The sequence below is a fragment of the Mycetomoellerius zeteki genome, unplaced genomic scaffold, assembly GCF_001594055.1.
Source record: "Mycetomoellerius zeteki isolate Tzet28-1 unplaced genomic scaffold, Tzet1.0 scaffold221, whole genome shotgun sequence".
NCBI lineage: Eukaryota > Metazoa > Arthropoda > Insecta > Hymenoptera > Formicidae > Mycetomoellerius > Mycetomoellerius zeteki.
The window spans coordinates 2,773,213-2,784,190 of NW_017257184.1; the positions used below are offsets into that span (position 1 = coordinate 2,773,213).

Here is a 10,978-nt window from a genome sequence, read left to right on the forward strand (position 1 = left end):
AGAGTGACAGAAGAGTAAACGAAGCTTCTCCGGGACGAAAATTGGAACGACAAAATGAGGCGTTTACACTTTTTTAAACATTTTTTTACATTTCGTTATCCTAATTTTCACTTCTTATATTAAAAAAAAATTTATATTGAATCTTGATACACATATTTCTTTGAATAACATTAAGTAAACATTTACTTACAGTAAATAAATATTTACTCTATAAAAAAAATGATAGATCAAATTAATGATTTTTGCATCAAATAAATATATGTTTATATTTAGTAAATATTAATTTAGAACTTCAAACAAATAATTCAAACAAATATTTATTAAAATTTAATAATTTTTTTAGTATACGATCTTTGTTTACGCTTCTATCACTCATTACATTCAACTTACGCTCTAATTTTTATTTTCGCCAGGGTATACATTGCCAGTGCTGAAAATTTTGTTATACGTATACGAGTGATAAATTTTCAGTACTGGCAATGTATATCGGAACAGCCCAAAAAGTCTTCCCTTTTTGCATTATCCTAATTAATATTCTTGTTCGATAAAAATAATTATTTCCATTCTTCTATCCTCTTCTCTTACCTCCCACTGGGTCTGATTCGTCCACGCGGATCATGTTCCTCGAGCGATTTCACGACGAATCGGCCGCCGTGGTGGCCGCCGTTCTCTCTCGTTTTTCCGGGAAATAGAAAGAAGAAGAGTGAAAACAGTGAACTTCCTCCGCGATTTCTTTCTGTTTCTCTTTCTCTTTCTTTCTCTTATCCTCTTTTGCTCGCGAAAATGAGAATCGCGGGAAAAAAAGGAGATTTGGCGCGTATTTTACACTCGCGCGCGATCCCTCGATCGATCCGCCGCGAGCCACGGGCGATTATGAACTATCTCGATCGCAGCGGCTGTTTCGTGTCGCGCAGGCCAAGACGGTGGTCTCTTCTTCTTCCCCGGCTCGGACGGATTTAGATTTTCGGCGGACGCCGCGAATTCTGCTGGTCGATCACGTGGCCCTCAACGATTTCGAGGTGGGGATAAAATAGCTGGCATCGCTCTCTCTTCCTAGCTCTTCTCTCTCTCTATCTGTTCATCTCTCTTCATCCTCTCCCTTCATATAGATTCACAATCATTCCCAATCCCGACTGTTGAGATGTAAAGCTCAAGGGTACAATCGTATGCTGACATCAAAGTTGACGAAAGTTACATATCGCATCTGGGAGAGACAAAACGCTACAAACAGTTTGAAAAGCTCTCTGAAATTCAAAGTGACAAAATTCTGTCTGACCTGTTTAGAGCGTGCCTGAAATAAATCGCCAAATCGCTGTTAGTCTCCACGACATTATTATACATTTAATCTTCTTATATTTGTTACATCTTAGTGTCAATACTATGGTTTTTCATATTTATGATGAATGTTTCGATTAATAAAAGTATCGCTATTTTTTTTGGACGATTGACTTCGTCCAGATTCCTCTCCGACCTGGCAATGACGAAATTCGTATTCTAAATTTCATTTATTTATTACGTATAAATGTGCCACGTTATTCAGCAAGTTTCATTCATCAGATATATAAAATGTCTTACCTTTTTATAGTCTACAATTTTGAGAATACGTTCTGTGAGATGAAATAAGAAGAGTAAACATCTGTCAATAAATGGAATAAAATAAAAAGAAGAAATTTTTGTTTCTCCCTTCCTCTCCTTCTCTCTCTCTCTCTCTCACGTCCCTCCTCTCTTTCTCGATCTAAGTAGACAAAAAAATGTCACAAAATTGGGTGGGGAGTCGCGAGGAGACACCTCAAGTCACTCTCCCACACACACACACCCCCTCCCCCATACACACACACATATCAACATACATCCACACACTCACTCACACATAAAGAGAAACAAAAATTCATTCTTCGCATCCCAAACTTTAGATAATTAAAAGGTACATACTTCAGGAAACACTTTGCCTTACAATCTCATTGAATCATAATTGCAATGTACAAACCCCAGGAAAAAGTGCTTTTATAAAACATCGATGAGACATGCTTGGCCCAAATACAGTCGCGGTCCTTGGTGACCTAAATTCTCGCAGGCGCACGTAGCATTCCGATTAGTTTAAACACGAACGTGCATCGTACCGATTTATTACGGCATGTATCTAAGAAGAGCGGACATGACGTTTCCCGTTATCGGTTTCGAGGAAAAATCAAATCTCCGTCATGATCGAATAGTAGCTATAGTGTTTCTTGAACACATTTATTTGGAACAATAACTAGACTTTGAGTAACTTAATTTTATAGCAATTAATTTAGAATTGTTAAAATTAAGTATTAAATATATGATAAACTTTTAAGAAGCGAAAATTGAGAAAATGAAACATAAAAAAAGTAAACACCTCTTTACATTTCATTGTCTCAATTTTCGCCTCCTGAAAGCTTCATTAACGTTTCTATCATTCACTCCCCTTATATTCGATTTATTCCAATTAATAGGAGAATAAGAAGATTAAAATAATGTCATACTGATTGAATTATAACAAAAAAATGACATAAATTCTGTCAATAATCGGTTAATATGACGTCAAATTGAAAAATCTCTTAAATACTGAAAGATCTCTTGAATACTGAAAGATCTCTTGAATACTGAAAGATCTCTTGAATACTGAAAGATCTCTTGAATATTGAAAGATCTCTTGAATACTGAAAAATCTCTTGAATACTGAAAGATCAGTAATCAGTAATACTGAAAAGTCAATAATCGGTTAATATGACGTCAAATTGATATTACATTTAACTTTCTTGTTCTCCTGCGGTTTAACTCTGATTTTTATTTTCGGTAGGATATACATTTGTGTTGTATTTAAATACTTTTATATACTTAAAATAAAGTAGGTACATAATGATACTTATTGGAGAGGAAAAAAGGAAATACGAGAAATTCAAGAAGTTTCGCTAAAGGAGAGCGAATTAATTAACAACATATGAACTAATAATATTGAGTAGCTGCGAGCGTAAAGTTCGAAAATAGTAAAAAAAGTGAAGAAACACCATTTTGAATTAAAATATCATATCACGTTCGCGCATGTCGAGTCGATCGAACGTGCATGCGCAAATCGTCGGCATATCTGGAGTGCTTTCCAAAACTCAACTCTATCACTCCGAGTATCTTTTATCCTTGTTGAACATTCGGTAAAGAACAAGGATAAAAGATACTCGGAGTTGATAGAGTCGAATTTTGGAACGCACTCCTGGCATACCACGCGGTGTTTGGGTTTACTAACCTTACCTAACCTGTAAGAGCACGTTTGAGTTAAAGTTTTATTAGCTATGACTTGTCAGTTAATTAAGGCAAAATTATAAAAGAGCGGTGTTTTCTTTTAAATTATGCCTTTTTATATACTCATTTCACAATTGATATTTCTATTTTGTTGCGTATTTTCAGTTAAAGTTTAAGGTAAGTAAAGGTTTGTTTCTCACGTGGTATTATCGGATGTAAATCTACACGTGAAATGTAATTTAAGTTGTCTTATTATTGGGTATGAAATATAAATAAAATTAACTATATCTTGTTAAATAGCTTCAATTTATAAATTTTGGATTTTAATAGCAGATGTTTACATATATTGTATATATAATATGTTATTAAATGTCGTACTCTTTTAATTTAAAGGATATTAATTAACTGGAATACTGGAGTGATATCAAAATGGGTCAAATGGGAGATAACGATAACATTACATCCGATTGTCAAAATGGATATAACATTGATATTGAAAATAAGAAGAGCCAGAAAAAGTACAAATGTAATTATCCTAATTGCAGTGCTACATTTTTACGACCTAATAGATTGGAAAGACACATAAACTCGCATACTGGAGAGGTAATAGAGCATGAACATAAAAGTAATTTTATTATGTGATACATTAATGTTTGACAATCAATTCTGTTTGATAGAGACCTTACAAATGTGTACATCCAGGATGTACAAAATCATATACGAATTCGTCTCATTTAAAAAGGCACTCAGAAACGCATATCTCTGTGAAGAAAGTTTACAAGTTTGTATACATTAGCATATACTTTAGTTGGACTTAAAGATGTGTGTGTATATATATATATATAGTTTATATATATTACTATCAATTTTAGATGTAAAGAATGCTTAATGTTGATGAGCACTTTACATAATTTGAAACGTCATTACAAGCGAATGCACAGCGAGAAGAAACTCTCCTGTAAAGAATGCGGTATAGCTTTCAACAAGAGATATCAATTAGTTAATCATCAAGCTGAACAGCATTCAAAATCCATGTATAAGTGTGATAAATGTACTAAAAGTTTTGGAACTTTGTCTATATTTGACCGGCATCGGAAGACGCATGAGAAACATTATCCTTGTTCTGAGTGCTCAGAGAAATTCGAAAACTTGATGCTTCTAAATGCGCATACAAAAGCAAAACATGTAACAAGTATGTATTACAGAAGCTTAAATATGTCATAAGAATGTAATTTAGTAGAGCAAAATTTTTATTTCAGCTTATAAATGCGACACTTGTGGCAAAGTTTTTCTTAATAAAGACCATCTAAGAGAACACTGTAAAATACATTTTGAAGACAGATTGGTTCTGCCATGTCCATATGACAATTGTCACAGAACTTACTTTTTTAAATCTAATTTGGATGAGCATATAAGGTCTACTCATCTCGGAAAAAAATTTTATTGCGACATATGCTCCATGGGACTTACGACGAAGGCAAATTTGATAAGACATATTCAACGTCATTACAAACCCAAGGAAAGGAAGAAGAATAAGATACAACGAAAAAAGCGAAAGGATGCTGGTGTACCAAAGAAAAGCGTGCTAAGTGCCTTAATTGGAGTAAATTTGCCAAGTAATTTAGAAAAAATGGTGCTGGAACGAGAAACAAAGATAAACGATACAGCGACAACATTGGAAGCATCTTGAGAAATATTATAACACTTGTTCATTTTCATATGAACATATAAGAGTGATATCTGATACATGTATATTGTTCAAAGTTGGATAATAAATAGAATTGTCGAAATAACAAATTGAGTGTGAATGTGTTAATGAAATTTTTAGAATCAATGGGTATCATTCAATAAGTTTATTGTCTCTCTGTGTACAAACGGATTCTGCGTAAAAAAATTTTTATTTCTTCTAAAAAGTCTCAGAATTTGAAATTGGTATGTCAAATTTAAATCTTATTCTAAGTCACCTTATCGGATAGTAAATTCAAATAATGAAATTAATAATAAATCAAATAATATAATGATTCAAGTTTTATTCATGATGATTCTAATAATCAAATTTGATTCATTGTTATTAATATTGTTAATAAATATTAATTAATATTAATAATCACTTAAATAACATAATTTAATAATTCAAGTCATAAATACGGTCTCTAGGAAACAAGTTCTCGTATTGGATAATGGATATTTATTACTACACATTAGGTCTGTTCGCGTTGCATGAAATCCCCAAATATTTTTGCACTTAAAATGAGATAGATATATATTTGGCCTTGAAAAGAGAAAAGGCGAAGATGCCGAGTGCCAAAAGTGCAAGCAACGCGAACAGACCTATTGCTGCCTAGTACTTTTTACCTCTTTGTTGGTATCAAATATTTTGGGAGAGAAACTTAAATGCGGTCTAGGTTAGGTTAAGTTAGGCTTTATTTGTGCGTCTTTTCCAGTCTTCTGCATAAAGCAGTATTATCCTGAGATTGCTTTCAATTATTTTAGTGTTGCACAATTTTTCTTTTAATGGAATAACTTGTGTAGAATATATAAATTAGCAGTATAAGAAATATAAGCAGTGTTATTAATCGTACCTTTTTATCAACACAAACATATATTTTCTTGTCAAAATGAGATATGCACAGCTAGTAATGGGTCCAGCCGGCAGCGGCAAGGTAATAAATTTAAATTGTTTATTAATCTCATATTAATTGAATACTAATAGCCATCTAAGTTGAACAATTCTGTTAATATTTGAATTTATCTCGTTTTTAAACAGTCTACTTACTGTTCAGTTATGCAACGACATGCTATTGACTCGAGAAAAACGGTAGATGTTGTGAATTTAGATCCTGCAGCAGAATATTTTGATTATGAGCCCTTAGCAGATATAAGAGATTTAATTCATTTAGATGATGCCATGGAAGATGATGAATTCAACTTTGGACCCAATGGTGGACTTGTTTTCTGCATGGAGTAAGTTACTTAATTCTCATTAAATATATTATTTTTCTATATTTTTCTATCTTATTGAAATATATGTTTTGAGTTTACTTAATTTTGCTACTGTCATTTCGTAATTCTCACAACAACCTAATTTTTCAATCCATCTTTTCTAAAATTGATATATGGAAGAAGATTAATCTATACTTTATCAATTATGAATCCACTTTCACATAGAGCCAGACATTAACCCATTATTACTTTTAATGTTTTTATGCAATAAAATCATGATTTTGTTATAGGTACTTAGTCGAAAATTCAAGTTGGCTAGAAGAGAAATTAGGTGATGTGGATGACGATTATATAATATTTGACTGTCCTGGACAAATTGAGTTGTATACTCACATGACTGTGATACGAGAGCTGATAACCACCCTGCAAAAACTTAATTTCCGTATATGTGGAGTGTTTCTGATAGATGTCCAATTTATGATAGATGCATCAAAGTTTATATCGGGAACTCTGGCTGCTCTTAGTGTAATGATAAACTTGGAAATTCCGCATATTAGTATTCTTAGCAAAATGGACTTGCTATCGAAGAGCACACGGAAAAAATTAGACAGCTATTTTGATCCCGATCCATTTAGTTTATTAACTGAAAAAGATCCATGGAACGAGAAGTATCACAGTCTTACAGAAAGTCTTGGTAAAATTATAGCAGATTATAGCTTAGTGCGTTTCTTACCATTAAACATCAAGAATGAGGAAAGTATCGCAGACATAAAATTAACGATCGATAATACCATACAATATGGCGAAGACGAAGATGTAAAAGTTAGAGACTTTGATGATCCAGAAGATAACGAACTAAATGATTCTTAAATCATTTTGTAAAAAAAGAAAAGTTACAATTGTGTATATGATATATTTTTAATCAGTTACTAAAAGATAAAATAAAGATACTGCTACAAACACAAGAAATGCTGTTAATTTATTTTGTATCGCTTTATAAAATTTCCTTTGTACAATATTTTACATTATCAAGTTTCATCTATCTACATACATATCTAATGTGTTAAATACAAACATGAGACATCCGAAACTAATAGTCGAACCATGCGCAATGATTGCACTTCCTTCCCATCCTTCCTCCAGATTGCTTGAATCATGTTTTATATTACACTTGCATAATATTCTTTCATCCGTGTGCGCATTTTCTTCCAAGCAAGATGTTTCCTTATGCAGAATCGTTTTTATTATATCAGAAGTTTCTTCTTCCTTAGTGACGCATATCACTTTATCAGTCTTTTCCTCTTTTATTTGCTCTTCTAAAACACGAGTGCAATCGCAAGAATACAGCACATGATCCACAACCGTTCCATATTCGCTGTAATTAAGCAATTCGTAATGTTTGGTCACCTATAACAGAGATAGACATTAATGAGAAAAGGAAAAAGATCTTTTATGTCAGTTCAATCATTTAACTTTCTTAATTTCTTAGAAATTCTCTATTAAAATGAAAATATACGGTATCTACTTACTTCATCGAAAAATATAACTGCGTGTCTAGGGGATGTAAATCCACATCTTCCATAATTGGACAAAACTAGATCGCAATTCGGGCCATTGCCAATAATGAAGGTTTTATGAGTCATGAATGCTGGTGGATTAGGCTTAGGGCTTAAAGAAAATAATGCGGCTCTTGCTCTTTTATGACAATTTATTCTTTCATAACTTTCCCCGTCTGGATTTAATATTTGCTCGAGCCTCTGTTGAGCTAATGCCTCCAATACTGGTCTTTCTAACAACTGAACACCTTCTTTAATATTATAACTATCGTTACTCGTATAAAAATTGTGATCATTACATTCTTTAGAACTATCCGTTGCAGTTTCACTTTCCGTTTTATTCGTGTCTTCATTCACATTTAATACTTTTTGTTGATCACTTCTCTCATCTGGAGTAGTACCACATTTCTCTCTTTTCATTTTTGCTTCATTAATTCCTTCAGTTTTCTTATTTTCTATACAATTATCTTTGTTATCTATTTTCTCGACATCTGTCTTCTGTTGCTCTTCTTCGTTTGTAATCTGGAGACAGGGTAATATCTTGGCACTAATATTGTTTATAGGCCATATAAGACTATTTTGATAAGAATGTACAGGATCTAAGTGCAGCGGATTCTCATAATGGAACTTGATGCTGCAAGGAACTTTTATTCTTGGGCGACCTTCCAATTTCACCTTCGTGCGAAATAGTGGATTGGCAGCCCGTGCTTTACGTAAAAAGTCTAATTTCACCGCATGCTGATCTATTCGTTGATTGGCATACTTGTCCCAAAGCTTTATACGTTCTGTCACTCTACAAGAAGTCAACAGATGCTGATCTATGAAATGATTTGGATGATTTGGACACATCCATCTGCCGATAGGAAAGGCAGTCAACGGTGGGTCCAAGCAATCTTGATGAAAATATAATGGGCAATAATCACAAGCGATTAATGGTGCCTTTCTGCAACTACGTCTACATTCATAACATAAACGAGCTGGCAATGGAACCATTAAGTTGCTATCCAAGCAATGACTTTTTCCAACTGAAAAAGAAAATTATTGTTTAATACAAACAAAGTCTTAATTTGAGGTAGATTAATTTTTAATATCAGTCACAACACCAATTGATATTGCAAAATATAAATTTATTCTTTATTTATGTGCAAGAAAACAGACAAAACAAAAAAAAGGAAGAGTATATTCAATCCTATCTTGCCTACCATTGTTATATGATGAACTTGGTGGTTTACCTCTTCTGCCAGTTACATAGTCCATTTTATTGCTTCCAGGAAACATAATAGGTAACTGTAACTCCTTGGGTAATTCGAACTCTCTTGGATTTACCAGAGAAGCCGCCAATGTTAATACTTCCAGAGCTGATCTCTTTTTCTTCTCGTTCCCCTTTTCATCAAAGAGTTCCTCCCTTTTAGAGGCACAACGGCAGGCGTAGCACAACCATTCTCCATTAGGAATATCTGTTGGGTCCACTGCTGGATAGCTGTAAAGTAAAAGCTTTAGAAACATGAGCTTTTCTTTAGAACTCAACAGATAAAATTCAATATCTTATAATAAAAATTTTTGAAAAAGGTAGCGATTGTTCTAATCACACCTACTGGCACTGCAAATGATAGGAAGCTGGACATTTGTCACAGCATATGAGCTCTCCACCATCTTTACAAGCGTCGCAAAAGTCGCGATTATGACCACGACCTCGTCTCTTGAAGTATGGATGCTTTTTCTCCTCTTTTTCCTTCTTTGCTTTTGCCGCCTTTGAGTCGTCGGATATTGGTGGTGCAATGAGGGCTTGTATTTGCTAAAAATTATAATTTAAATTGAAAAAACGCCAACTCTTTCACGAAGAGAGACGAATTAAGGAGACCATAGAATTGACCCATGCGATTTTCCTATCTCTTTTTCACATAAAAATTCCATGTTAGTGATAGATCCATTAGTTTTGCTTACCGGCATTAATCCGCCTATCATTGGAAAACCATACTCGACGGTACTCATTGTGGAAAGACAGTTGCAAACGTTGAAAATAATCCAAATTATCCTTTCGTTATTTCTCTCTCACTATTAGTATTCACTCGACTCCACTCGACTGATTCGACGACTCGACCTCCACTTTCCATTCTGTTCCATCTCTCAGTAGTCTCAGTTTTTCGTATTCGCTTAGGGTCACTAAACTCATCTATATCAGGACAAGCGTTATGGCGATCTTCTAGGCTTCTAAATTTTATAGCTTATCTACGTATTCGTATATTATGACTTTTCAGCTGAGAAAAAAAAAACTGATCAAATTGCCAGTTAATTTAACCGTCGATCAATTTATTAGGTAATATTCCCTTAATACAGATAGAATTGTTATAATTTTTTTATAGTTTAATATATTATAGAAATAAAATTAAATCAAGGGATTACATGGTTAGGAAATTTGCTTAAAGCAATTCTGACGATTAAAGTTATCTAATATCGTTTTCGATTGGGGTGCACTGGCTGCACTCAGTGTCAAGAGCGTGTTCGATTGGTAGTACCACTGCGCACTTGGCTAGTGTCGCGTATTCATTTGACTGCACGACATTGGCTATGTTTAGACCGTGCATTTAGGCCGCGGCCTATACAATATGTGTCCTTGTTTATCCTGTAAGTTAAACAAAGACATCTATCGTATAGGTCGCGGACTAAGCGCACGGTGTAAACGTAGCCATTCGCGTAGTGCGCACTCAGTACGCACTAAGGCCCAGTTCCACAACTCATGGTTAACTCTTAACCGAGGTTCAACTTATTCATTGTCTCTTACTAATTTTAGAATTGGAAAAAGATGAGAAACAAGTTGAACCTCGGTTAAGAGTTAACCGTGAATTGTGGAACTGGGCCTGAGGCCCATTTCTACCAACGTAGATTAACTTTAATCTTGGTTCAACTTACTCTTCATCTTTTTCTAATTTCTAGAAGTAGAAAGAGATGGAGAGTTAGTTGAACCAAGATTAAAGTTAATCTACGTTGGTAGAAACGGGCCTAAGGGCCACTGTCACCAAGCTCAGTTAACTTAATTGGCCAGTTAGTCCATCGGAATTGACCAATCGCATTTGTCATTTTGTTTGAAGCACCGACGAGATACTATTAAAGACCGTCAACCCTGGACAAATTTTCGGCGGTATAAAAAGGGCCTCAAGGGCCCGGAGGTAATCGAAGAACGCTGACATTATCGATAATTGATATAAATTTGCTATTATTAA

At 34.0% G+C, this 10,978-nt stretch overlaps 4 protein-coding genes across 8 annotated transcripts in view; 2 read left to right on the plus strand and 2 right to left on the minus strand.

Moving 5' to 3' along the window:
* Positions 1–942, minus strand: part of LOC108723025 (serine/threonine-protein kinase DCLK1) — a 7,387-nt gene extending 6,445 nt beyond the window's left edge. Inside the window, exon 1 of the mRNA XM_018448469.1 lies at positions 586–942. Within this exon, the coding sequence (XP_018303971.1) occupies positions 586–619 (34 nt within the window). The 5' untranslated portion in view covers positions 620–942. The remainder of the gene's footprint in view (positions 1–585) is intronic.
* LOC108723026 (zinc finger protein 436) overlaps positions 1–4,996 on the plus strand; it is a 5,882-nt gene extending 886 nt beyond the window's left edge. The window contains exons 1-6 of one of the 5 annotated variants that reach the window (XM_018448474.1): positions 3,231–3,274; positions 3,424–3,435; positions 3,652–3,861; positions 3,936–4,039; positions 4,131–4,450; positions 4,518–4,996. In XM_018448474.1, coding sequence (XP_018303976.1) covers positions 3,688–3,861; positions 3,936–4,039; positions 4,131–4,450; positions 4,518–4,948 — 1,029 coding nt within the window. In that variant the 5' untranslated portion in view covers positions 3,231–3,274; positions 3,424–3,435; positions 3,652–3,687 and the 3' untranslated portion in view covers positions 4,949–4,996. Of the gene's footprint in view, positions 1–3,230; positions 3,275–3,300; positions 3,446–3,651; positions 3,862–3,935; positions 4,040–4,130; positions 4,451–4,517 lie in introns of those variants that run through there. The other 4 variants (XM_018448475.1, XM_018448472.1, XM_018448473.1 and 1 more) reach the window with 4 other exon arrangements.
* Positions 4,997–5,669: 673 nt separating this feature from the next.
* LOC108722959 (GPN-loop GTPase 3) lies at positions 5,670–7,100 on the plus strand. The gene is made up of 3 exons (XM_018448357.1): positions 5,670–5,921; positions 6,026–6,222; positions 6,492–7,100. The coding sequence occupies exons 1-3, from the start codon at positions 5,877–5,879 to the stop codon at positions 7,069–7,071; spliced, it is 822 nt and encodes a 273-aa protein (XP_018303859.1). The 5' UTR covers positions 5,670–5,876; the 3' UTR covers positions 7,072–7,100.
* Positions 7,101–7,180: 80 nt separating this feature from the next.
* Positions 7,181–9,966, minus strand: LOC108722949 (PHD finger protein 12). The gene is made up of 5 exons (XM_018448342.1): positions 9,702–9,966; positions 9,353–9,552; positions 8,960–9,237; positions 7,731–8,782; positions 7,181–7,608 (listed from the first exon to the last, which is right to left on the minus strand). Exons 1-5 carry the CDS (start codon positions 9,747–9,749, stop codon positions 7,237–7,239), a joined length of 1,950 nt encoding a protein of 649 aa, XP_018303844.1. The 5' UTR covers positions 9,750–9,966; the 3' UTR covers positions 7,181–7,236.
* Between the last annotated feature and the right edge of the window lie 1,012 nt (positions 9,967–10,978).